Here is a 27,082-nt window from a genome sequence, read left to right as displayed (position 1 = left end):
CTGGGGCACGTGAGCTCGGTTTACGTGGTACCTGCTCATGGGCAAGGTTCTTCCTCCCCCTCCCCCTCCTCCATTATTATGGAGGTAATAATTTCCTAAATACATTATTTTATGTAAGTCAGAGAGAACAGGCACTTGAGCAAATGCCTGGTCACCTGCAGCCTAAAGCGCCCCCTCAGGAAAAGCAGCATCTTTGAGAGTCTAGGAGAGCATGGGACCCCACAGATGGCTCAGAAGTGATGTTGAGAAGCCCCGCACAGGGAACCCTAAGACTAATAACCACAGTTACTTTAAATACGTAAAAAGGGAACTGGCAGAGGAGTTGTGGGACAGCTGATGACTCTAAACCAGAGTAGCAGCTGGTCTCAGAATCCTTTGCTTTCATCTTATGGAAGAAAACCTTGGAGAGATTCCCACTCTGAAAGTGACTTTTGTAGGAGATAGGTCAGAGTTATTAAATGAAATAGCGCTAAGCCCGTGGGATGTTCCAGGCCTAAATAACAAACTGAATGTAAATAAATCCCTTGAACCAGATGGCGTCCACCCACCACTTCTGCAGGAACTTAAGGGTAGGATTGTGAGACATTGCCCAAATGCAGGCCCCATCTTCACAGATATCCAGTAAATTGCCAATTTGAATCCTGCCCAGAAGAAGGGTTCAGAGACAACCCTGGGACCTAAAGATCTTCCACCAAGAACAAGCTGGTGTGAGAAAGGGCACGATTCCTCAACATGTAAACAAAACAAACATTGGAGGGGGACACGGCTTTCTCTGGTGGGGGAACTTGCTAAAAGTACTAGGTGCTTTGACATCAGGGAAGCCTATGAATACGTTTGACTGAAAAAGTTTACATACAAGGACATGTTTTTGAAAGTTTTTATTGAGACCAAGGAAATTGTTTTGCTACCTCACTGATTCTCAAAACAAGAGGGATTTGTTTCAAAATACTTATTTGACTAGGAAAGTATTTTTACATGCCTGAATACACTTAACATTTGCAAAGAATATTCTAGTATTGCTAGGTGATTCTGTACACAGTGTCATATTTAATAGTATATATTTAATGTGACCTGTAAGTTCTTTGCTGTTAATTATTACTCATCCTCTTTGGTTGTCCTTGGCCCTTATTACCGAGTAAAATTAATCAGCTCTTCCAGATTTCCTTCAAACAGCCTCTTCTGTGACTTCTTTTCTTTTCATTCCTTCTCCATCATGCCCCACTTTTCTTACTCCAGGCATGCAGCATATAGTATAGTGGTTATGAGCACAAGCTCTAGAACCAGGTTGCCTGGGTTCAAATCCCAGCCTAGCATTACACTCTGACCCCAGGCAACTTCCTTAACTTCTGTGCCTCAGTTTCCTCATCGGTAAGATGGAGGTAATAATATGTGCCTCATAGAGTTGATGTGAGGATTAAATGTGGTAGTGGAGTACGTGTGAAGAACCCCATCTGGTGAGTAGTAAGTGCTCAGTAAATGATAATTACCATTATGAAGGCTATTATCTTTCATGGTCCCCCTCTTCCTCATCAATTCTTCCATCTGTTGGACATTCTCTAATGACTTTCCCCTGCATTTTTTTCTTACCAAGGCCTCTTTGCTTGTTACCTACTGTCCCTTCTCCTTTGGCCCCCTTGTCTAATCGTTGTCTTCCCCCCATCCCCTCATACATGGCTCAGATTCTTCCTCTGCAATATTCCGTTTCCTTTGGAATCTGTGGATTCTCAGAAGGTACCTTTTTCAGCCATTTCGAGCTTTTCTTTTCTGAAAGCCGTTGCCCCCTTCTGTTAACGTGGAAACACTCTCTGCTGTTTGCCCCACAAGTTGTCTTCTCACGACTGTAGTGTTTCACCTGACTGCACGTTATGTTTAGCGCTCCCATGAGCTGGCTTTGTAACATATGTTCAGTTGTTCCCCACCCTAGCAGTGTCTCTTCTCTACCCCTTGATTAAAGCACCTGATTTGTGATTAACACCTTCTTTCCCCACACGTGATAATTTGGTTTCTACTTCTTTATCCCTAATTTATCAATGCATGGACAGGGTTCCCATTGTTACAGCATTGTGTGGGCGGTGCAGTTCCTAGGCATGGCCACCAGGTGGCAGAATGGTTCCTCCACCTAAGCCTCCCTGCCCTTGGGAGAGGTGGGAGGTTGACTTTGGTCAGGGGAAGAAATATTTCAAGGCTTCTGGGAGGTTTCTCGCAAGACTAGAAGAATTGGAAATTACAGGTTGAGCTTCTCCTATCAAAGAATATTCTCTTCTAGAGAGTTCACCCCTTTGTTGGTTATTTTTGCTTGTCAATTATGCAAGTGTGTGTAACCATTATAGAAAAATTAGAAATACCAATAAGCAGAAAGAAAAAAAAAGTTACCTGAAATCTTACCACACAAAGGTGATATATCTCCTTCCAGATATTTTGCCATGCAAATCCATATGAATAAAAACATATTGTATGTACGTAGCTGTTAATGGAAACATCGTTGTTTTTGTAATGTCTTTTTATCACTGTACAAAATATAGTGGGTGTTCTGTAATGTCAGAAAGCATAGATCTATATGATTTTCCCCATTTTTGTATTTTTTTCACATTACATGAGTACATGCTTGTACAAAAAATGTGAAAACATTAAAATAATAACTTGAGTGCAGGGTTTTCCAATTTACAGATTTATCTTTTTGTCTTTTCGCTGCGCCACACAGGCCCTCGGCGGTGAAAGTGGCAGTGAAAGCACGGAGTCCTAACCACTGGACCACCAGGGAATTCCCTTGACTTACGGCTTTGAGTTCTGTTCTCAGGCTTGGGAATCTCAGGGACAGGAGTTACAACTAACAAAGTTTGTTGAATGAGAGTATTCAGTGCTGTAGAGATCTAGGGAAATGAGCATTTTTCTGGATGAGCTTAAAGTACCTTTAAAATATTCATGCCCTTTGATACAGTAATTGCATTCCTAGGAATTTAGCCCAAGGAAATCATCTAAAATATGGCTTTTTGCACAAGGATGTTCATTATAATTTCATTATAGTGAAAAACCAGAAATGATTAAATGCTCAAAGCAGGAAGATGTAAATTATGGTACAACTGCATCATGGAAAATTCTTTGGCCGTTGAAAATGTCTAAAAGGAGTTTTTAATATTAGAGGAAATGCTTATGATAAATGCTAAACAGATTCAAAATTATTTAGAGAAAGTATTTCAACTGTGTAAAATGTGCAGAAAAAGGACTAGAAGGAAATATGCCAAAACGTTTAAACGTGGCTTCCTCTTGATTATAAAGTTAAGGGTAATTTATTTTCTGATTTTTTACTTTTTACAAAGTAAACAAAACTTTAAACTTCCAGAGAATCTGTATTACTTGAAAAAATATTTTATAAGTAGGTAATATACAAAGACTTTATTGTAATAATTGAAAACAAGGGGACGTATGATGAGAAAAAGTGAAAGTCTCCCATCCCCAAAGGTAACCACTGTTAACAGTTTACCACCTAGCCTTCTAAAAATTTTATATACCTGTGTACATATACAAACATATAGTTGTGTTTTTTCTTTTACCTCAGTGGGATCGTACTATGAGTATTTTTCTGCAACTTGCTTGTTCCCCCGCCCCGCTAAAATGTCTCTGATATCTTTGCACCTTGGCATATGTAGGCCTGCTTCATTTTACAGGTGATGCCTTGTATTTCATGATTTGGATAACTGGTTTATCTAAGTGTCCCATACTGACAGACACTTCCCTCGTGCCCTTTTCCCCACTATTTGAAGCGATGATGCAGTGCAGACCCTTGTACAGGAGTGTGAATATTTCCTAAGGAGAGGTACATAGAAGTTGAGTTGCTGGATCAGAGACCATGTGCATTTCTGGTTTTTTGTTTTGGTTTGTTTTTGGTTTGTTTGTTTGTTTTGGCTGCATTGCCACAACTTGCGGGATCTTAGTTCCCTGACCAGGGATCGAAACCGGGCCCCGGCAGTGAAAGCTCCAAGTCCTAACCACTGGGCCAGCAGGGAATTACCTGCATTTCTGATTTTGATAGATGTGGCCTGTGTTTGTTAAGATGATATAAACTTGTCTCTTGAAACCAAGACTAGAGAATAACAGTGGTGTAAAACAAGGTAGTTGTTTACTTCTCTTCAGCTAACAGTCTGAGTGTAAGAGTCCAGGGCTAACAGGGCTCCAGAGCAGCAGGGACTCGGATTTCTTCTCTCATGTCGCTCTGCCATCTTCAACACGTAGCTTTATTCTTACGGTCTAAGGTGACCACTTCCACTCCTCCATTCATAGCCATTTTCTAGGAAGGAGAGAAGGGTAAGCTTAGGGCAGAACCCAGGAGTTACACTGTCTCCAAAATTGGCCAGAACTTAATCATGCTGGCCATACATAGCCTTGATGTGCTGAGGCACCTTTGTGCCCCGCTAAATTTCTATTACTAAAGGAAGAAATTTTATAAAAGATATGCAGGACCTCTACACTGAAAACTACAAAGCATTGCTGGATGGTGCAAGTCAGCCAAAGGCAGGGTTCTAGCATGTTGGTGGGCCATTGATATTTTGTATATATCTATTCGCATCCATTTTTTCCATTTGGTGGTTTTCCTTTTTTTCTTACTGATTTGTAGGTACTCCTTTTTTTATTGTGGATATTAACCTTTTGTCTTTTATAAGTGTTCTATTTTCTTACAGTCAGTTTCTTATATTTTAACCTTGTTTTTGTGCCTCCACATATTGAGGTTTCAAAATTGTATCAAATCTGTCAGTCTCTTTCTGTCTCTGGGTTTTGTCTTGCTACTATTTCTTTAATAATCAGAAAAATAAGAAGAATATCCAGTTCAGAAAGAAGACAGAGAAAGAATACAAAGTAGCAGCAGAAGCATGGGTAGCTAAATTACAGAGATAACCTAAAGTCTCACATTCATTTTTTAAAAAATTTAATTAATTAATTAATTATAAATTTATTTATTTTATTTATTTTTGCCTGCGTTGGGTCTTTGTTGCTGTGCGCGGTCTGTCTCTAGTTGCGGCGAGTGGGGGCTACTCTTCGTTGCAGCAGGTGGGTTTTTCATTGAGGTGGCTTCTCGTTGGCGGAGCACGGGCTCTAGACGCGCGGGCTTCAGTAGTTCTGGCACGTGGGCTCAGTAGTTGTGGCTTGCGGGCTCTAGAGTGCAGGCTCAGTAGCTGTGACACACGGGCTTAGTTGCTCCGCAGCATGTGGGATCTTCCCGGACCAGCGCTCGAACCCGAGTCCCCTGCATTGGCAGGCGGATTCTTAACCACTGCGCCACCAGGGAAATCCTCACATTCATCTTTTACTCTAATATCCTCTTTAATAGGCTATCTCCATGGAGCTGTTTGAGGGACCTGGGCTTTGAAAACTGACTAAGATTTAGATAGGGAGAGGAGAAAAGAGGAGGTGTTCCAAGCGAAAGGAACAACCTAAATTAAACCCTGGAGGCACAGATAAATGTGGGTGAAGTGGACTTGGCTGGATGAGGCTCATATGTTGGGAACAGTGGGAAATCAGCTGGATAGGTAGGTTGAGGAGAGTCTCAATCAATAAAGTGATTACAAGTGAACATTGGGATTCAGAGAAAGATGTCAAATGCAAAAGGGTACATAGCAGCCTTATCAATAAAGGTTTTGTTTTGTTTCCTTAAAGGAAACAAATTAAGTATCTAATAAAAGGGAAAAAGGGAAACGGTTGAGTCAATTAGGGTATAGCCACATGCTAGAATACTGACATTGAGAATAATCATTTTTGAAGGCTGCATGGGAAAACACAAAAATTATAGTAAAAAAGGATGGTTAAAAAGCATGTAAAATCATAATTATGATTACAACTATTTAAAGAAACATGCATGTGAAAAAAGACTAAAAAGGAATACTTTGAAATTAAGAGAGGTATATTTGGATGATGAGTGATTATTTTTCTCTTTTAAAGATCCTTATTTATTGTTGTCATTCTCTATTTATAATATTATTAAAGAAGCAGGTGTTAGTGGATCAGAGACTCAGCAGAGGCTATTCAAGGCTTCCTGAAGGTGAACTAGGGGCCAAGGGCTGTGTGCCACCTGGGAGGAGGGAGATCAGACCCTTGAGATGCATGACCCAGGAGAAGGGGCTCCATTCCAGGGCCTGCCGGTCCCTTGGTCAGTGATAAAATGATGAAAGTCCTTTCTTGCATTCCAGGGTCTCCTCATGCTGCTACAAAACCTACCTACGATACACTGGGGCAACGAAGAGATTGGGCTGCTCCTCGCTGAGGCGTATAGACTCAAGTACATGTTTGCCGACGCCCCCAATCACTACCGCCGATAGGTGCTGTCTCCCCGCGGGGACCCAGACTGCCCCCATCTCTGATGGCAATCTGATCACTGTGGCCACTGTGCGAGCCGTGGACCCCGGCCAGGAACCACTCCTGCTGTAAAAAGCTCACATCCGCCACCCAGGTCTTAACTTTTTGGCGTGCCTGTCCACCACTCCATGTCTCCAGATGGCTCTCCTGGACCACTATCAGTATTCCATGACATGTGGATGGGCCCAGCTCTGGGAGAGGACAGAAAAGGAGGTACAGGGTTGTCTGCCCCTTTAAAAGAAACTGGACAGAAGAAGGGGAAGGCTCAGGGTCTCCAGTCACATTGCCCTACGTGGACTGGCTGTCTCTTGCCTCCCAGCTCCAACTGATACTGTTGCTTTTTTGTGACATAGTTTGATTTGCTCACAGGTCAAGAACGCCTTATGTTTTCAGAAGACTCCTGGCCCCTCCCCTCTACCCCCAATTCCTAGCCTTTTCCCTTCTGCCCAAGTCTGAGCCAGTGAGGGGCAGCTTTTTACGACCATTGTTCTCAGATGGAGGCGGCACTGATGCTTGTAAGTCTGGGAAGAGGCCTACACCCAAGGGCTAGGAATTTCATTTTTCCTTTTCTCACCAGACATCTGTATGTGTGCCTGCGTCTGTGTGTGTATGTGGGTATACACACCCATCAGCATTTAGTTACACGTCTGAATGTCTGTGTCCAGACTATCCCCATTGCAACCAGCTGGGAAGGGCCCCAGTGACCACATACACAAGCATCCCTTGAGAAGGATCAGGGCGGGGGAGGGAGAAGGGGCTTTTTACCTCTCCAGACCCTTTTTCCATGATGACCCACTCCAAGATATTATGTGTAAATTGTGTTATTATGTATATGGGTAAAGATGTATAAATATATGTCTTCTTTGTAGCAGATATGATTTTATATTTATAATGTGCATCAACATGTGAAAGCAATCTAGGTCACTAGCACAAATGAAGTTGCCAGGCAGGTGGCTTCAGCACCTCCAGGTTGGTTTCTGGGTGCCCTCCTGTGAGGGAAGTGAAGGGGAGTCTGCTAGAGTGAGCACAGCCAAGCAGATGGAGCTGCTTTGAAGACCGGGTGGCAGCCAACCCAAGCATCAGTGTCTCAGAGTTTTCTCTCCCTGCCCCCCACCCCTCAATCCCTGCCCCAGGCCTTTGTGGAGCATCTGCCGTGCTCCTTACACGTCTTCAGCGGTCAGAGCTCCCCACCCTTCTCCCCTAGCAGCCTCCCAGAGAGAGGACTACAGAGGCAGAAGCCCTTCTGCATGTTTTAGCCCCTGCCTTTCCCCTGGAAGCTGGGGAGGGCTTTTGTTTTTACATTTTTAAGTCAGCATTGTATTCAAGACAGAAGCTGTGACTGACTGTCAGTGCCAAGGAGAGGGGTTCCTGTGTGTCCCTGGGGTTTTGGGCTCTTCCCAGAGAGAGGTGTTTGGTGTCCCCCACTGTCACCATCACACCCCACACAGCTCATGAGATGTGTGACCTGTGTTGGATGTTGGGTGTTTGGTAGTGAAGAGGTGGCAGACAGCCGGCACCCTCTTGGAAAGCCAGGCAGTTTTCCCCTGTGGGTAAGGCCCTGAGCCTGCCAGTGAAGCCCACCACACTGGCATGTTACATTTCTCATCGGGAGCTGTTTCTCAGGCATTCTTTCTAGCCCTTTCCTTTTCCCCTTCAGTGTGCCTCAGTAGTCTCCTTCACAGAGCGAGAGGGCTGTGACCCTCCCTCGACGGACTAATTAAAGAAAGACACTTGTGTTCCCAAGTGGTGGTTTTATTTTTTTAGTTTTTATGTTTGTATGGGAAATTGTGGTTAAAGTGAAAGAATTGTAAATAAACAGTGTATTTCCTCCTCCACTGCTGATTTTTCTGCCATGGATTTGTGTAACCTGGAACCTAACGTCTCCTTTTCTCAGGTTCTTCGTGCTGACGCCAGTAAGTACGGGGGAGAAGCTTTCTGTAGGGCAGGCAGGGGACCAACAGAAGATAAGGCAGCCTCGGAGGATGCAGCAGACACTTGCTGAGCACATCCTCTGTGCAGGACACTGTGGAAACTACAACAATGAGTAACGTGGTCCCTCCTAGCTGACGTTTATAGGGCGCCTTGCCGTGTGCCAAGCACTGTGAAAAACACTTGAGGATTATTTAATTTATCCAAAAAGGAGTATATAATGTAATGGAAGTTAGAAAATGGACTAGAATTTCAGTGCTGTATGAAAGCCTAGAGATATCTAGTTCAACAACCCTCACTGTTCACAGAGGAAAACCCAACCCAAGGCCAAGGAAGGGAGCATCAGAATGAGAACTAAGAGGACAGGCCTTCCAGCTTACCTGCACTGTGTTTTTCTCACCAAATCATGCAGAACTAAAATGTTTTCAAAGACTGGCTCTCCATTTAGGGTTTTCATTAGGTTTTGGTTTTGGGGTTGTTGGTTGTTTTTGTTTGTTTGTGTTTTGTTTTGTTTTGTTTCGTTGGTTGGTTGGTTTTTCTCTTGGTAACCTTACTGTGAAATGTCTCAAGAAAGGCAGTTGACCGCACTTTTCTTCTACAAAGAATAGATTGGAATGGTGGTTTCTCCACCTAGAACGTCTTCCTGGGAATCCCTGGAGAGTGTTTCTTGGTTTCAGTCATTAGGAGCTATATCAGGATTAGATTCAGCTACATGTAACACAAACCAAAAATAACAGCAGGGTTTACACAACATGGGAATTTACTTCTCCCTAACATGAAAGTCCAAAAGTAGGCAACCCAGGGCTGGTGTGATGAGTCTGTTTCACAAAGTCTTTAGGAATCTGGACTCCTCCAGGTCTTCATGCTCAAGGTGGCAGCTAGCACTCCAGCTACTACATCCACTTTCCAAGCAACTAGATGGATTAAAGAAAGGAGACAGAAAAGAGTGCAGGAAATGTGTGAGCAGTGTTCTATAGAAGTTTCCTGAAGGCTGCTCCATAATATCTCCTCTTACAACTCACAGGCTAGGACTTAGTCCCATGGTAGGTCACACCTAGTTGCAAGGGAGGTTGGGGGATTAGTCTATTCCAGGCCACCATTTGCCTGGCTCAGAATCAGGATTCTATACCATGGAGGAAGGGGAGAACAGATACTAGGATTCAGGTAGCAATCTGTACAATAAGAACTTAGGAAAATAAGTTGAAAATGGAGACCAGACTTTCCCATAAGCATATGGGGGTGGGGGGTAGATCTGACTGAAATTCAAGTGATTGTTCACGATTAACCTTAGAATTTAACCTTTTTCATAAAACATGGACAGTCGGGACTTCCCGGGTGGCACAGTGGTTAAGAATCCACCTGCCAATGCAGGGGACACAGGTTCGAGCCCTGGTCCGGGAAGATCCCACATGCCGCAGAGCAGCTAAGCCCATGGGCCACGACTACTGAGCCTGTGCTCCTAGAGGTCGTGCTTTGCAACAAGAGAAGCCATAGCAATGAGAAGCCCGCTCGCCGCAACTAGAGAAAGCCCGTGCGCAGCAATGAAGACCCAGTACAGCCAATAAATAAATAAATAAATAAAAATTAACAAAACGAAACAGAACATGGACAGTATTTCTACTTGGTATTATTTGGACCAAGACCATTAATTGTTCCTGAGGCTGGTAGAGAAAATAACTGACCTGGACTAGCCTTCATTCAAAAATTCTGTTTTTCATTTATGTAGGAAGTTAATCATTTTCTGAAATATGTTTGATCATGATTAGGAAATTGGTGAAAACTTTCAAACTAATCCTGGCATACTTTGACCTGTAGTTTATCTATTCTTTCTGCGATCAAAACCTCTACGGTTCTACTTAAGTAGGCCTTACCTCTGTTTTTATTCATCTGTGAGGGGACAGTGGCACAGATTCTTCGAATAGTGACCGCATTTGCTCCTAGAGGCATGAATCTCATTTTAAGCTTTTGGCTTGTCTTGGATTGGACTTTCCATGTCAAACAGCTTTGTAAAGCTTCAAGGATTGGAGTCAGAACCTAAGGCCCAGTAACTGAGCCCTTCATTCGTCTCCTCAGGACTTCCAATATTCCCTTACCAGTTGGAGACACTTTTGATTTATTAGACTCACGATGGAAAAGATGAGATTCACAGAGGATCAGAGAACATAAAGCACATTGTACAAGACCAGACTCTTTGGAGCCTGTGCCAGCTTGCCAGGATAGCCACAGCTACAGCCGATCAGAGCATGCCCTTATTTTGGCAAAAGCTGAGTTAGAATTATTGGAAGCAAGGAGAATCCCTGTTGAGTTTGATTCAGCAGGTGGTTTGTGAACTGTGGCTTCTGGGTGATGAATGTGAAAGTCCCTGCTTGAACTGATAGCTGAGGTGGGGAGTCTGGGAGCCAGACTCGGGGGACTCACTGCTTTTGCTGTTGGGATACCACGCTTGTCTCTGTAGTGACCGAAATGCACCTGTCCTACCCCACCCAGCTATCCGAGAGAGGAAAACCCAGACCTTCTCTTCAAGCCACTGGTCTCCAAAATTTTTCTCCATCCCTTTAACCTATGTCTTTATATCTAATGTGGGATTCTTAAGACAGGATATAGTTGGGTCTTATTCTCCAATCCAGTCTGATAATCTCTCTTTTTTTTTGATTTTTGCATTTAGACCATTTACAGGGAATTCCCTGGCAGTCCAGTGGTTAGGACTCTGCACTTCCACGGCAGGGGGCACAGGTTCCATCCCTGGTTGGGGAACTTAAGGTCCTGCATGCCACACAGTGTGGCCAAAAAAATTAAAAAATAGACTTTTTATGAATGATATGGATATGGTTCGATTTAGGTTACCATTTTATTTGTTTTCTGTTCCTGTCTGTCCCCTTTCCTGCCACTTTTTGGATTATTTGAATATATTTTAGTATTTCATTTTAATATATCTATTGACTTTTGGTTATATCTCTATACTTTTTAAGAGGTTGCTCTCAGGATTATAATATACATATCTAACTACTTGCAGTTAATATTTTATCACTTCAAGTAAAATGTAGATGCCTCACAACTATATAGATCCTTTTACCCTCCCCCTTTTATGTTATACTGTAGTTGTTGTATAAATTATGTCAAGGTACATTGAAAACCTTACCAGACACTGTTACAGTTTTTGCTCTCAATAGTTATACATAACTTAAAGAACTTAAGAGGAGATACTTACAATGTATGTTCTTCCTTAATTCCTTAAGTTCCAAGTTTCCCTCTGCTATTATTTCCCTTCAGCCTGAAAAACTTCCTTGAGCACTTCTCTTAGAGCAAGTATGCTAATTAATTCTCTTAGTTTTCCTTCATCTGAGAATTGTCTTCATTTTGCCTTCATTCCTGAATTTATTCTCTCTGGATATAGTTATTTTCTTTCAGCACTTTAAAGATGTCCCACTGTCTTCTTGCTCCCACAGTTTCTAATGAGAAATCCACAGCCATTGAAATCATTGTTCTATATCTGATTAATCATTTTTATCAGACTGCTTTTAAAAAAAACTGTAACAATATGTACATGTACATAATATAAAATTTGCCATCTTGAGCATTTTTGGAAGGGTGACCTGGCAGTCTAGTGGTTAGGACTCGGTGCTTTCACTGCCAGGGCCCAGGTTCAATCCCTGGTCGGGGAACTGAGATCCTGCAAGCTGCACATTTTATATATAAAATTTGCCATCTTAATCGTTTTTGAGAGTACAGTTCAGTAGTGTTAAGTACATTCACATTGTTGTACAGCCATCACCACCATCCATCTCGAGAACTCTTTTCATCTTGCAAAACTGAAATTCTGTACCCATTAATAGCTCCGTATTTTCCCCTCCTCCCAGCCCTAGCAACCACCATTCTCTTATAGTTTCTGTCTCTATGAATTTGCCACTCGAGGTGCCTCATATAAGTGGAATCACACAGTATTTGTCTTTCTGTGACTGGCTTATTTCACTTAGCATAATGTCCTCAAGGTTCATCTATGTTGTAGCATATGTCAGACTTTCTTTTTTAAGGCTAAGTAGTCCATTGTATGTATATACCATATTTTGTTTTCCCATTCATCTGTCAGTTGGCTTGCTTCCATTTTTTGGCTATCATGAACATTCCGCTATGAGCATGAGTATATAAATATCTCTCTGAGACCCTGCTTTCAGTTCTTTGGGGTATATACCCAGAAGCAGAATTGCCAGATCATATGGTAATTCTATTTTTAATTTTCTGAGGAACCACCATATTGTTTCTCAGAGTCCTTTTAAGACTTTTTTTCTTTTTCTTTGGGTTTATGCATCTGAGTGTAGGTTGTTTTGTTTCTTTGGTTTTTGGAAGGTTGGTTTGTTTTGGCATTTATCCTGTTTGGGGTTCACTGAATTTCTTGAATCTGTAATTTTATGTCTTTCACCAAAATTGATAATCTTTCAGCTATGTCTTCAAATTTGTTTTTTTTCCTGCACCAATCTCTTACTCCTCCTGTGAGACTCTGCTTATAGGAATGTTGGACCCACAGTCTCTAAGACTCTTGTTCATTTGTTTGTTTAATCTTTTTTTCTTCTTTCTGTTCTTCAGATCTATCTTCATCTATCTTCAAGTTCATTGACTCCTTTTCTGTCATCTCCATTCTGCTATTAAACCCATACAGTGAATTTTAATTTCAGATATTGTGGTTTTCGGTTCTAACATTTCCTAAGTCTTCTATGTTGAGCAATTTTGGATTGTATCCTGGACATTTTGAATACTGTGTGTGAGACTCTGGGTCTTATTGAAATCCAGCTCTCTTCCTGTTGTTTTGTTTTGTTTTGTTTTAGCCACACTGCATGGCTTGCAGGATCTTAGTTCCCCGATCAGGGATTGAACCCAGGCCCTCGGCAGTGAAAGCACAGAGTCCTAACCACTGGACTGCCAGGGAATTCCCTCCTGTTTTTATAAGTAAAGTTTTGTTGGAACACAGCCCTGCCTGTTTGTTTACATGTTGTCTATGGCTGCTTTGGCATTACAACAGCAGAGTTGAATAGTTGTGATAGACTGTATGGCCCACAAAGCCCGAACTATGTGATATCTGTTCCCTTATGGAAAAAGTTTGCTGACCCCTGCTGTAGAGAGCGTTGATTTTGTTCTGTTTTATCAGGCAATCCAGTTAGGTTCAAACTGCAAGTTCTGTCTCATCTTCTATGAGCTGTAGTTCTGATGTCACTTCAGTTTTTCAGAGGCTTTGCTATGCTGCTTAGGGTTTGTAAAACTTGTGCTAGTTCATGCACAGAATTAGGGGATTCCCTTTCTAGCTGGCTCCTCTGTGGGATTCTCCCTATGCTCTCTGGTTCACCAGGGCTCCATTTCCTAGTCAATTAACCCGAATGACAGTGTTTCTCTTGAAATTTTAGCTGCCTATACTGCTACCACCACTGCCCCACAATTGAGGGCCGCCCTTGGGACAGGTCTGGGAGAGAGAGAAAACATTTTTAATGAGAATTCTGACTTGGAAGAACCCTTTTCCCAAGTCCTCTGGTCAGAGAGATGGGGTTTGTGACATAATAAGAAATATATATTTGGTCTCTGTCTCCAGTTCCTGACACAGAGCTCCTAAAACCCTTGTAATTTTTTGAGGGATAGGGGTGTTAGGAGTATCTTTTTTTCTAGCATTTGGTCTTTCCCCGCCCCCTTCCCCCCACCCCCCCACCCCCGCCCCGGTTTCTGACACAGATCTCCTAAGTCCCTTGGAATTTCCTGAGTGGTAGGAGCATCTTTTGTTCTAATGAGGTGACTCTTGGTGGGCTCCTGGGTGGCTTCAGGATGGGGGGGCTGGTCACCAGAAAGACCAAGCCATGATTAGAAGCTTTGAATTTTCAGCCCCACCTCCCATCCTCTGGGGAGGGGAGGAAGGTTGGGGATTGAATTAATAATCAATTATGCCTACATGATGAAGCCTTCATAAAAAACCCTTACCGAAGAGATTCAGAGAGATTCCAGTTGGTGAACACATCCATGTGCCAGGAAAGTGGTGCTCCCCAACTTCACAGGGACCCTTCCAGACCTCCCCTAATGTACCTCTTCATCTTCCTTTATAATAAACTGGTAAATGTAAGTAAGTGTTTCCTTGAGTTCTGTGAGCTGATATCACAAATTATCGAACCTGAGGAAGAGGTAGGTTATGGGAACCCCCAATTTGTAGCTAGTTGGTCAGAATATAGGTGACAACCTGGGACTTGTGACTGGCATCTGAAACGGGCAATCTTGTGGGACTGAGCCCTTAACCTTTTTTTTTTTTTTAATAAATTTTACTTATTTTTGGCTGCGTTGGGTCTTCATTGCTGTGCACGGAGCTTTCTCTAGTTTTGGAGATCAGCGGTTACTCTTCGTTGCGGTGCACTGGCTTCTCATTGCGGTGGCTTCTCTTGTTGCAGAGCACAGGCTCTAGGCGCGCAGGCTTCAGTAGTTGCGGCGCGCGGGCTTCAGTAGTTGCGGCACGCGGACTGAGTTGCTCCGCAGCATGTGGGATCTTCCTGGACCAGGGCTCAAACCCGCGTCCCCTGCATTAGCAGGCAGGTTCTTAACCACTGCACCACCAGGGGAGCCCGCCCTTAACCTTTGAGGTCTGCACTAACTCCAGGTAGTTAATGTCAGAATTGAGCTGTAGGACACACAGTCGGTGTCTGAAGAGTTAAGAGAATTGGTTGGTGTGGAAAAAACCCCCACACTTTTGGTGTCAGAAGTGGAGTTGTGAGTAGAGTAGAAGAAACAAGAGTTGTTTTCTTTTAGGTTTCTCTCAGTTTTTGCTGACTTTGCTACTGTGAAGCTCCCCACTGGGGCCTACTCTCCGGTCAAAGCTGAGAGGAAAAAAAGGAAAAAAATTTGAGAAACTCACCCAATACAGATAGCTTCTCCAAGCTCCCTAATTTACCTGCTTGTTTACTTTGCAGAGTCCTCAGGTAGTTGTATTTTGTCGAGAATATTTAGTTGTAACTGTTGGCAGAGAGACTGCAATGGGCTTATTTCATCTTGTCCGGAACCAAAAACCCTTCAAACGTTTTTATCACAACCTATGGTAAAAACACACATTTTACACTGAGGCCCAGTACAGACACACACAAAGATATGAACAACTTCTCACAAACAGTGCCCAGCCTCCCTATGCGTGATGGCCTCTGACCTGTTCTATTGTATTCCATTTTTCAAAAATGCTGGTCAAGACTCTTTACCGTTAACCTGAGTTTGAAAAACACAGCTCCAAACATTACTACGGAAGTGAGAGAGAGAAGGCTTCTACTAGCTGTAAAAAATGTAAGCACATTTCAACAAGTCCTGAATAATAAATACTAAAGCTGATAGTGCAATGAATTTATGAGTCATAAAAAATGTGATGAAAATTGCATTATTACCTTGGATTGTAGAACTCAAGGTTCTCCAAATGAGAAATAGCCCCACTCTCTCCCCTTTCCCCAACCCCGGATGAAAGTGAATTGAGTTAGGGATCTTTGTGATTTTTGTAGTCCCAAAGTAGCCAATTCAGAGTGATATGATCCAACTGTAAGTCACCCCAAGCCTGATTTTATATTAGGTGCTTGGTACCATGTATTACTTGCAAAATAAACAGTCTGAAGCCAACTCTGCAATGAGAGGAAAACAAGGCAGTAATTATTGATACCTGATTCCCACGGCCTTCTTTCCCTCCCTCTTGCCTACCTCCTCACCCCGCACCCCCTTTAATAAAATCAGATGGGTAATAAATATTTAAACCGGATACTGATCCTTGGCAAGTTAAAGGATATAGATGCTTAAAGAAACAGCCAGGTGCAGCCGCATAGCACAGGGAGATCAGCTCGGTGGTTTGTGACCACCTAGAGGGGTGGGATAAGGAGGGTGGAAGGGAGGGAGACGCAAGAGGGAAGAGATATGGGAACATATGTATATGTATAACTGATTCACTTTGTTATAAAGCAGAAACTAACACACCGTTGTAAAGCAATTATACTCCAATAAAGATGTTTAAGAACATCTTTGCCAGGGCCCCAACAAAAAAGGAAGAAGGTAGTTTCCTACAGTACTATTTCAAGTACCTCCAAATCATCCACCTTAATTACTGATTACAGATAACTCCAGAATATAATAAATTCGATGACTTATAAGTACTTCCAAAATATAATAAAGGTATCAGAAATGTCTTACGACTCTATACTTGAAACCGTATGTTTACATAAAATAGCACTTAATAAACAAGCTGTTCAAAGCAGTTGGTCCCTTTTTTCCTCCTCACCTACTTCCTGTTTTCTAAAACAGTTCTCTTTCAAAAATAAAAGACATCTTTCCTTGATTCTTTCAGCATAGAGTCTTCCATTTTGGAGATGGGCAGAGGAGAGAAGGTGGGAGGATAAATGAGTAAGAAAGAGGGTAGAATGAACAAGAATGTGGAGCGTCAGCCTCAACTCTCCACCTCTGACCCCCACCCCCAGACGCAAAGGCTGGATCACCCCTTCTGGGATTTTACCTCCCTTCAGTTACCCTGAATTCCTCCAAGTCTAAGAGACCCATCTGTGCACTCACTGCCCACCCCACCCCCAATTGTAGCAGTCTATTGAAAAACTGGCCTGTGATCTCAAGGTTAGAGAGTACTTAAGGAGAAACACAGGACCTCACCTGAGATGCTACATCAAGACACCTTTCTTCTCTGCTCTATCTTTCAAAAAAACACAATGAAAAAGTCCCACCTCACCTTTACTGTACCTCACAAAGAGGAACCATGTTTCAAATCAATTGTTAGAGATGTGCCCCAGATTGAATCAACCCTTGCTCACAGAGGGAGCTCTCTCGTTTAGACATTTTAAAAACCCATCTTGCTTGGAGACGGGTAATAAAAGTTTAAAATTGATTGAAGGGATTTCTACTTTATAACTTCACCAATTTAAAGAGAAGAAAACACCTTGTTTTCATGCCTGGACAAGGGAGCATAGAAGAGGCATAGGGAGATAGAGTTTATACCTGCAGGAGGTAGCTTCTGCAGAAGCTGACACTCCATTCTTCAACAGTAGCTAGCAATTATTGGGTACTCACTATGTACCAAGCATAACTATCTTACAGGAATTAACCAAATCAATTTTCACAACAATCCTATAAGTTAAATGCTATCCTTATCATTGCCCTTATCTTATAAATGGGGAAACAGGCTTGGAGAGGTCAAGTAATTTGCTTATGATCTCATAAGTAGCAGAGCTGGGATTTGAACCCAGGCAACTTAGCTCCAACTCCACACATCTCACTACCATGCTGCAGTAGCCTCTGGTTTACCACTGAATTGAGTAAGGGCTGGTCCCACAAAAACCAGAGTGAGCAAAATGTGATCACTTGTACTCCATCCCTTTATGCCACCTCTATTCTAGGGAGATAAAAAGAAAGGAAATGGGAGAGAGGGAAAGAGAAAGCTTTGTCATGATCATTTTAATTCATTAACTTCAGTTCTAAAGTCTGCAGAGACAGCTATCTACCAAAATCCATGCTCCCCTTTCCATAGTACAAAACTGTTTCTGGGAATTGGCTGATTAACCGGGGACTACATTTCCCAAACTTCCTTGGATCTAGGTGGTGTCGTGTGACTAGTTCTCTCCAATAAAATATATATCACTTTTGAGACAAGACAGTTAAGAAGAAGGTGTGCCTTCTCCATTCTCTCATCCCCTGTTTTGCTTTCTGGATGCAGAGGACTCCAAGCCCTGGGGAATAGAGAAGCCACAGAATGATAGTAGTTGGAGTTCCTGAGTGACTAGATGGAAGGCTGTCCACCAACCAGGAACACTGCTCTGAATAATTATGTGAGTAAGAAATAAACTTCTATTGTGTTAAGCCACTGAAATTTGGTGTTTGTATGTTACAGCAGCTAGCACTACCCTAACTAGTATATAAAGCAGACAACCAACAACTCTCCAAGGGTCCCCCCACCACACCCTTCCTGTTCCAGTTCTTAATCGCTGTGTAACAAACCATCCCCAAACCAAATGGCTTAACATAACCATTGTATTATGGTCACAAACTGTATGGGTAAGGAACTCAAATGGGGCGCAGCAGGAATGGTTTAGATCTACTCCACGATGTCTGGGGCCTCAGCAGAATGACTCAAAGGCTGGTATCCTCTAGGGGTACCTTCATTCATAAGTCTGCCATGTTATTTGGGACCTCAGACTATTGGCCAGAACATGTACATGTGGCCTCTTCATGTGACCTCTCCACTTCATCATGGTTGACTGGGCTCTAAGAGCATCCCAAAAAAGCCATGTGGAAGCTGTATCACCTTTTATGGCACAGCATCACTTCTGCTGGAGTCATATACACACCCAGATTCAAGGGAAGGAAATACAGATGCCATCTTGCAATATGAGGAATGTCAGTGTCACACTGTGAGAGCATGTGGCATGGGCGATCTTGTTGCAATCATCTTGGAAAACGATCTGCTGCACTTGCCCCATATTGTTCTTCTCCTTTTCCCTTTCTTCTTCCTGCCCTGTTCTTCCTTTTCTGCTTGCCATTTTCCTTTCCCATTCCCCAAGCCTCTCCTTTGCCAACTCCTCGGCTCTTTTCAATTAACATTAATTGGGCATATGTAATGAGACAGATGTTAGATCTACAGATATAAATAACAACCTACTTCCTTTTCTGCATCCTGCTCTTTCTTGCGCCTCCATCTTTCCCTCTTGAGATGGGTATAAGGCAAAATTTCTCAACCTTACCACTACTGACATTTGGGACTGGATAATTCTCGCTGTGCGGGCTGTCTTGTGATTTGTAGGATGTTTTGCAACATCCCTGGCTTTTACTCACTAAATGCCAGTAGCATACCTGTCCCTGTCATGACAATCAAAAATGTCCCCAGACTTTGCCAAATGTCCTCTGGGGCTCAAAAATCACCCCTGGTTGGGAATCACTGTTATAAGGGAAGATATAGGGGAGGTGGAGTTAATAAAATCCCCAAATCGTAGAAGGCAGTAACTCCAAACTGTTTTCATCATGCACTCTTGGCGTCAAAATAAAGTCTGAGCATACAGCCTGATATATGAATATTTATTTATTCATAAAAAGTCTATACATATTCTCTATGTTCTTTTATGTAAGTAAAAAATATTCACAAAACTGGACATTTTTAAAAGAACAGGATAAAATCCTAATTAGACATCCTGATATATTCTTTCCACAAGCAAATGGGCCACCTTGTATACTCCCTGGGATACGGCCATTCCACCTTAGAGACCACTGCCAGACAGTAATGAATGCAACTTTGGGGCTAGAAAGATCCGGTCTCCGGCCCTGGCTTCAGTTCCCTGTGCTGCCATTTACTATAGAGTTTCATTCATTCATTCAATAAAAATGCCAGGAATGCAATGGAAAACAAGACATAACCTTCAAGAAGCTCATGGTAATGAGACCTTGGGCAACTCAGTAGTCTCAGGTTCCTCACAGGTAAATGGATGCAGGATGGTGTGAGAATCAAGTAAGATAATATAAAAAAATTTTGTTATAGTTACTAAAAAGTTGTACCTACTAATTCATTGCAGGGCTATTTGTGGTCTCGAAAGACTGAAAAGAACACAACCATATATCAGTAAGGGACTGGTTCAATAAGCAATGGTACATCAGCACAATGGAGTAATATACATCTGAAAAGAGGAAGGAGGACTATATGTTTATACCGCTATGGAGTGATGTCCATGATATATTGTTAAATAAAACAAGCAAGGTGCAGGTGTGGGGGAGGGTTGAATAGGTAAAGAATGGGGCATTTGTTCAGGGTGATGAAACTATTCTCTGTGATACTGTGCATGACATTATGCATTTGCCAAAACCCATAGAACTTTACATTCAAAGGAATGAACCTTAATGTATATAATTTAAAAAAATCATTTAGGAAGTCAGGGGATTTCAGATAGAATGCAGATGGTGGCAAAAGAATATAACTGTATGAAACAATCTCTTTGAAGGGGGTGGGGAAAAAGGGTGCTGACCTAAGTAAGTCTGGAAATAATCTATATGACTAAAGGCAAAAGACCTGTGTATAAGTTGTGTACTCTAACTGATAAAGTTGTTTTCCATGGGTGTATGGGTTAACAATACTATAACCACTATACATGTATACTGGAAATGATGATTAAGTAAATGGATGGCAGATGGTGGGAGCCAGGTTTCTCACTTTTGGAGTGGTGGAAGGTCACAGGTAAGCAAGAATGATCCAGCAATAATGCATTAGAGTTGTAAGACATCAGTATGCACATGTTTAGTTTACAGGTGGAGATATATATGTATGTTTATGTATATATGTTTATGTATATACACATGTTATTACATACAGACATACAATATACATGCATGCATACCTACATAAATATTCATCAATGTATGGATATAAAGGGGTTAGTATTCACACATGTATTCACTGCTCTGCCTGTTGAGAGAACCAGTAACATCCCAGTAGCGATGAGCACACCCAGTGGCTAGATCTTTTTTTTTTTTTTTTTTTGCGGTATGCGGGCCTCTCAGTGTTGTGGCCTCTCCCGTTGCAGAGCACAGGCTCCGGACGCTCTGGAGGCGCAGGCTCAGCGGCCATGGCTCACGGGCCTAGTTACGCTCCACTTCCTTAAGGGCATGTCAACCACAGAAATTATTTGGAATTCTTCTGCATGGGAAGTTTGTCTCTTCGTCCCCATTTATTTACCAAGTCATTTATTACATCAGTATGAACTCATGGATGATTATTTTATACTTTGTGCTATAATCCAATACCACTTTATTTTGTTACTCAAATTGTACCTACTTTGGCTGTTAAGAGCTCTTTCAATTGGCTACATTGTCCCTTTGGCATACTCCCATCATTGTGTTTTACTGAGCACTTCCTTACTTTCTAGACCTGGTATGAGCCATTTCTCCAAGGACCCCTGCTTCCTTTTATTGGAAATGGTATTAGAAACCAAGATCTAGCCACTGGGGCTTCCCTGGTGGCGCAGTGGTTGAGAGTCCGCCTGCCGATGCAGGGGACACGGCTTCGTGCCCCGGTCCGGGAAGATCCCACATGCCGCGAAGCGGCTGGGCCCGTGAGCCATAGCCGCTGAGCCTGCGCGTCCGGAGCCTGTGCTCCGCAACGGGAGAGACCACAACAGTGAGAGGCCCGCGTACCGCAAAAAAAACCCCCAAAAAACAAAAAAAGAAAAACAGAAACAGACTCACAGGCTTAGAAAACAAACTTATGATTACCAAAGGGGAAGGGGGGGAGAGGGATAAATTAGGAGTTTGGGATTCACATATACACACTACTATGTATAAAATAAACAACACGGTCCTACAGTATAGCCCTGGGAACTATATTTAATATCCTGTGATAAACCATAATGGAAAAGAATATGAAAAAGAACATATAAGGACTTCCCTGGTGGTCCAGTGGTTAAGACAGTGCTCCCAATGCAGGTGGCCCAAGTTGGATTCCTGGTCAGGGAGCTAGATCCTGCATGCGGCAATGAAGATCCCGCATGCCGCAACTAAAAGTGGGCGCAAATAATTAAATAAGTCAATAAATATTTTTTTGAAAAGAATATATATATGTATAACTGAGTCACTTTGCTCTACAGCAGAAATTAACACAACATTGTAAGTCAACTATACGTCAATAAAATTTTTAAAAATTCATCCATTGGAAGTGTATGCTTCAAGGACTTTTTAGTAAATTTATACAGTTGTGCAATCATCACCACAATCTAGTTTCATTTTCACTTATTTATTTTTAAAAATATTTTATTTATTTATTTATTTATTTATTTTGGCTGCGTTGGGTCTTCGTTGCTGCGCGTGGGCTTTCTCTAGTTGCAGCGAGCAGGGGCTACTCTTCATTGTGGTGCACGGGCTTCTCAATGCGGTGGCTTCTCTTGTTGCGGAGCACGGGCTCTAGGTGCGTCGGCTTCAGTAGTTGTGGCTCACAGGCTCTAGAGATCAGGCTCAGTAGTTGTGGTGCACAGGTTTAGTTGTTCCATGGCATGTGGGATCTTCCCGGACCAGGGCTCGAGCCCGTGTCCCCTGCATTGGCAGGCGGATTCTTAACCACTGCACCACCAGGGAAGCCCTATTTATTTATTTTAATTCACTACAGTTGATGTACAATATTATGTGCCCGTGTATACCACAATTCAGTTTTAGAACATTTCTATCACCTCCGAAAATTCCAAGTCCATTGCATTCAACCCCCTGGCTTCCACACCTAGCAGCAGGTAACTGTGCTTTCTGCCTGGATAGATTTGCCTAGTACAGTCTAAGTTTTTTTTTGTTTTATATATATATATATATATATATATATATATATATATATATATATATATATATATATATATATTTTGGGCCGCGCCTTACGGCTTTCAGCTTGCTGGATCTTAGTTCCCCCACCAGGGATGGAATCCTGCGCAGGCAACAAAAGCGCACTGTCCGGACCACTGGACAGCCAGGGAATTCTTTTTTTTTTAATAATTTTTTTCAGTCTGAGTTTTTAAAAATGCGGTAGTAAAAGAAGATCGTGCAAAAGAGGTGCTGTTTAGAAACAGGTTTAACAGATTTTAAATTTATCATAAGTTAAAAGTTGTTTAAAAGTTGTTTATAATTTTAAATAACATGGAAATCATTACAAAGCAAAATTTTTAAAAAGAGAGAGGAAAAGCGAGAAGAGGCTCCAGTGTGGGGAGGCTAGAACTGGGGTGGGGGCGCTATAAAGGGTGAGAGAGGCGTGTCGGGAGCATCAGGGCGCGTCGGGCAACAAGTGCCGGCCCTGGGGCTAGACCGCCCTCACCTGGTTTACAGGGTGCCAAGAGCCCTCCTCTCGCGCAGGCGCAGTGACTCCGGCTTGCCGGCCTTTGGCGGGCTGGGGGCGGAGCCCAAGCGAGCTTTCGCCTAGATCGCGAATGCTTAGCGATTGCTTCTGTCTGTAGTGTAGGTATGGCTCCCGCTAGGAAACCGAGAGGCGGCGGTAACCCGGGTCGGGGTCTCGCTCTGTGCTGACCGCGACCCAGGGCCGAGTGGGCTATGGGGGATCCTGGCTCCCTGGTCACGGAAGGCCGCGCTGGTGACCGGAGCTGGTGCTTGCGGCGTGTGGGGATGAACGCAGAGTGGCTGCTGCTGGAGGATGGAAACGAGGTGAGGGGGAGGGGGTCTTCCTAAGGTGAGGGAAGGGAGTTGGAACAGGCACGGGCCGGAGGGAGGCTCAACGGGCCGGAGGGAGGCCCGACGTCCCGGCGGGAGGGATGAATGGAAAAGTGGAGGTGGGAGAGGAAGTGAAGAGAGCGGTGAAGGGTGGGCCCTGAGGGGGAGGGAACGGAGAAAGGGGTCTGGTGCGAGTGGTTGGGGGGGGGTCTGAGGTGGGCGGTGGCCGGGGGAGGTACTACAGTGTGGGAGAAAAGATGGCCCTGTGGAGAGAGGCCTAGGCCCGAGGGCAGAGCTGGGGCCGATGTCAGGGTTGCGGGAAGGAGCCTGGTAGAGGGGCAGAGTGAGAGGCGGGCGTAATGGATGTGAGGACTGCTGGGGTTTCGCAGGGGAAGGAGGCGACTGTGTTAATGGGTTGGGGGACTGGCACGGCACCTATTGGAGTCGCACCCGGAGCACCCGGCTGCTCCCTGCCGGGGCGGCGGACCTGGCAGGCGGAGCTGCCCCAACTTCCGAGAGTCACGGAACCGTCCGGGTTCTGGGGCGGGGGGGAACCTCGGAGGACTGCTGAGAGCGTGAACTTTCTCAAGTTTATTTTGAGAAAGATTGCGAGTTTGAGGTCGTGTCCCTTAAAATACTCAGACTTTTACGTAAAAATGCCCTTTTCCTTTCCGACTCTTGAGGAAAACTGGCGCTTTGGTATGGGCCACAATTATCCTGTGAGTCTCGGTACTGCCGACTGGCACCCCCTTAGATGGGTTGAGGTAGGGCTACAGAAATACAAGAATTCTCTCCAGAAGCTGCTTATGATGTTCTCTAATGCGGTTATAAATGCAAAGAAAAGAATTTAAAGAGGACAGGTGAGGCACGGTTTCAGTTGGGCGCGAGGACTCGGGAGGTGGTTCTAGAGAGGGTGATGGAAGAGAGGTGGGGGGAGAGTGCAATCAACTTGGGAAGGAGGGCTGGATCAGGGACCAGCTTGCGGTGATTGGGAACCGTTTTGGTTTTGGAAATGATTTGTGTGAAGGATAAAGAAGTCTTTTGATAATTTTGTATGTTTAACTAGATTTTTCCTGTAAGTTACATAGTCTCAATTCAGTCTCCCAGGTATTTACTGAGTACTTGCATTGTTTGCTGTAGTATGAGAGGGACACATAACGATGACTTTTGCTCTCAAAGAGTTTATTGCTTGAACGGGGAAAGAGGATTTTATGCAGTGAAGCAGTTTGAGAACATCCAGGCAGACTGTATGATCAAGTGCCAAGATGTGGTTTATTTAGTACTATTCTAAGAACAGTCAGAGGAGGAATTCAGGTCCAGCCTTAAATGTTTCTAGATTTGGGGATTATAAAGGATTACTTGTATGCTGTGGATTGAAGAACACGAGGAAGATACCTCTGCCCCCAGTCTCTCTTCTATCCACGTTATCAGTGCCTAAAAGTCCATATTAGGCATTCATTCTGTCAGCTCGAGCATTGGCCTTCCCGGCACGACCCTTTCCAAAAGCATATACCTTTAGGAAGTTTAACAAATGAAGATACTAATACCTGAATAATAGTAACTATACCTTATTTTGTATAGGACTGGGCTTTCACATACATCATTTAATCTGAGCCCTGCACATATACCACACTCACACACAACCCTGTAACGAATTTAGTGGTCATGTTAATTGTTCTTTAAGATTCAGTTATGGTGGATTAATTCATTACTTCTGAATAGCTTGGTAGCACTGAGAGTCTTGGGGAGGGGGCAGGCAGAAAGGTTAAAGCCCCTGCAGCAAGGACAAGAGGACTATAAAGTACTCCTACACATATTTTAAACTATCAGATAATTTTGTGTGAGACCACTGCTATGAGGGGAGAGCCATATAAGCCAGAGTGAATGGTGAAGATATAGCAAGAAGACTGGCTTGCCTTGGGACCTGTGTGGAGGAGAGGCCTCCCAGGCCTGGCTGTCTGCAAGGTCGGACCTTAGGAAGTAGTTGGAGCATAGCCTGCAGTGTGTATGGACAGAGGCCTGGGTCAAAGCCAAGAGATGAAGTCTTGCTTATATTATAATGGTCCCCAAACGATAGCACAGGCCTGTGTGCACAAGATTTTAGGAGGTGTGCTGATATTACTTAGTTATAATGAGAGTAAAGTCAGTTTCTTGCCTTCCCAGTACCCCTCAGATTCTCAACTACAATAATAAAACAAGGTTCCTCTCATTTCATTGAAGGGAATACTGTAGTAAATTGTCTGCCTGAATGGGTGTCTTTAAACTTCTTAAACCAATCCAGAGAGTTTGGTAGAAAAACAAATTAGATAGAGATTTATTGCAAATTAGCTAGTTCCCAGGCCCTGTAAGTGTTTAGGCCTTTGGGGGAAATCATAGTGTCTTCATTTTTCTCTTTTCTTCTCCTGTATTTGGTTTTCATGAAGCTCTTTGCCCTAAGAGGGTTGGAAAAAGGAAAAGGATGGTCCTAGAGGAGTTGTTGGTCATTTGGGAAACAGTAGGAGTCATGCCTAGGAGGGAAGCATTAGCGAAGGTGGGAAAGGACAAGATGAACTTGTAGACCAATACTGTCAATAAGCTCAAAGGCTTGCAAAACTGTTGTAAATGGAAACAGTCCCCAGAAACGAGTTGGCAGTTTGTTGGCACTCAGTTCCCATGGGGAATTTAGTTTTATGTTATGCATGGTGCTGGGATATTCAAATAAGCTCATGCAGACTCTAACCATGGTGTGGATGAATTATCAATATATCAAGGTCAATTCTAGGACCAAACAGTGAAGGGAAAGACAAAAAAGAGTGTTTCCTTCCTTTCCTGGATTCAGAGTTCATAGGAGGTGATTTCAGAGAAAGGCGCTCATCTCCCTTTTTTGTATTACTTTCTCCAGGCTACCCATAATGGCAATCTGACTGTCTCCCCTCAGGTATTAAAATGGAATATTTAACACTTTATTTATTAGAAATAAAGCTACCTAAATGGAAATTCTTACTGAGTATGGATGACAGATAAATCCTTAAACGTTCCATTTTTAAAGGGTATGTATATTAATTCAGAGGAACTTCTATAATTAATGGAATGTCTGGCAAACTGTCAAAGCATTGAAAAACTTCAGATTCAGAGTTTTGGTGGAGGTGATCACCACAACATTTTAGAGGGGAACAAGTCAGATTATAAGGTTCTTGGCTGCTGCTCCATAGTTTCCAGTGGTAATAACCCATTTTCCAACTTCTGACCTAAAAAAATGCCCATCTCCTGGAATCTGGGAGGACTTATAAGCAAGATCTCTTTATTCTTCCATTTATTCACAGATATTTACTGAGCAGAAAGAGGCTCTGAGGAGTACAGGGTACTGTGGTATACAAGACAGATAAGGTCCCTGCTCATGAAATTTAAATTCTAAATATAAATTTAGAAAAGTAAATAAAAGTAGACAAAAATAAATGAAACAAGCAGGATAATTTTGGATGTGGTAAGTGCATGCTAATAATGTGAAGGCATGCAATGGCCAGGGAGGGATCAGGCAGCAACTTTAGATCAGGTAATCAAGGTAGGCCTCTGAGGAGCTGAAACTTGAAAGATAAGGAGCCCATGCAAATGGATGAGAGAAGGATGTTCTAATCAGAGGGGACAGGTGAAAGTACCCTCAGATAGTGTT

General features: G+C 43.0%; 2 protein-coding genes across 5 annotated transcripts in view; both read left to right on the top strand.

Moving 5' to 3' along the window:
* The window catches only part of TBC1D22B (TBC1 domain family member 22B), a 126,083-nt gene extending 117,903 nt beyond the window's left edge, over positions 1-8,180 (top strand). For both annotated transcript variants that reach the window (XM_089918799.1, XM_089918798.1), the window contains one exon: positions 6,180-8,180. In XM_089918799.1, the coding sequence (XP_089774925.1) occupies positions 6,180-6,308 (129 nt within the window). In that variant the 3' untranslated portion in view covers positions 6,309-8,180. The remainder of the gene's footprint in view (positions 1-6,179) is intronic.
* A 15,023-nt stretch (positions 8,181-23,203) lies between these two features.
* Positions 23,204-27,082, top strand: part of RNF8 (ring finger protein 8) — a 54,437-nt gene continuing 50,558 nt past the window's right edge. For 2 of the 3 annotated variants that reach the window (XR_016394624.1, XM_022581795.2), the window contains exon 1: positions 23,204-23,427. Coding sequence is in view for 2 of the 3 variants with exons in the window: in XM_022581795.2 (XP_022437503.1) it covers positions 23,317-23,427 (111 nt within the window). In the remaining variant the exon portion in view is untranslated. The remainder of the gene's footprint in view (positions 23,428-27,082) is intronic. The other variant, XM_022581794.2, reaches the window with a different exon arrangement.

The sequence above is a fragment of the Delphinapterus leucas genome, chromosome 10 (assembly GCF_059928025.1).
Source record: "Delphinapterus leucas isolate spDelLeu-1000000601 "Yukka" chromosome 10, BTC_Dleu_Yukka2, whole genome shotgun sequence".
In the NCBI taxonomy this organism is placed as follows: domain Eukaryota; kingdom Metazoa; phylum Chordata; class Mammalia; order Artiodactyla; family Monodontidae; genus Delphinapterus; species Delphinapterus leucas.
The sequence above is the reverse complement of the archived record's forward strand: the minus strand, read 5'-3'. Positions and strand labels throughout refer to the sequence as shown.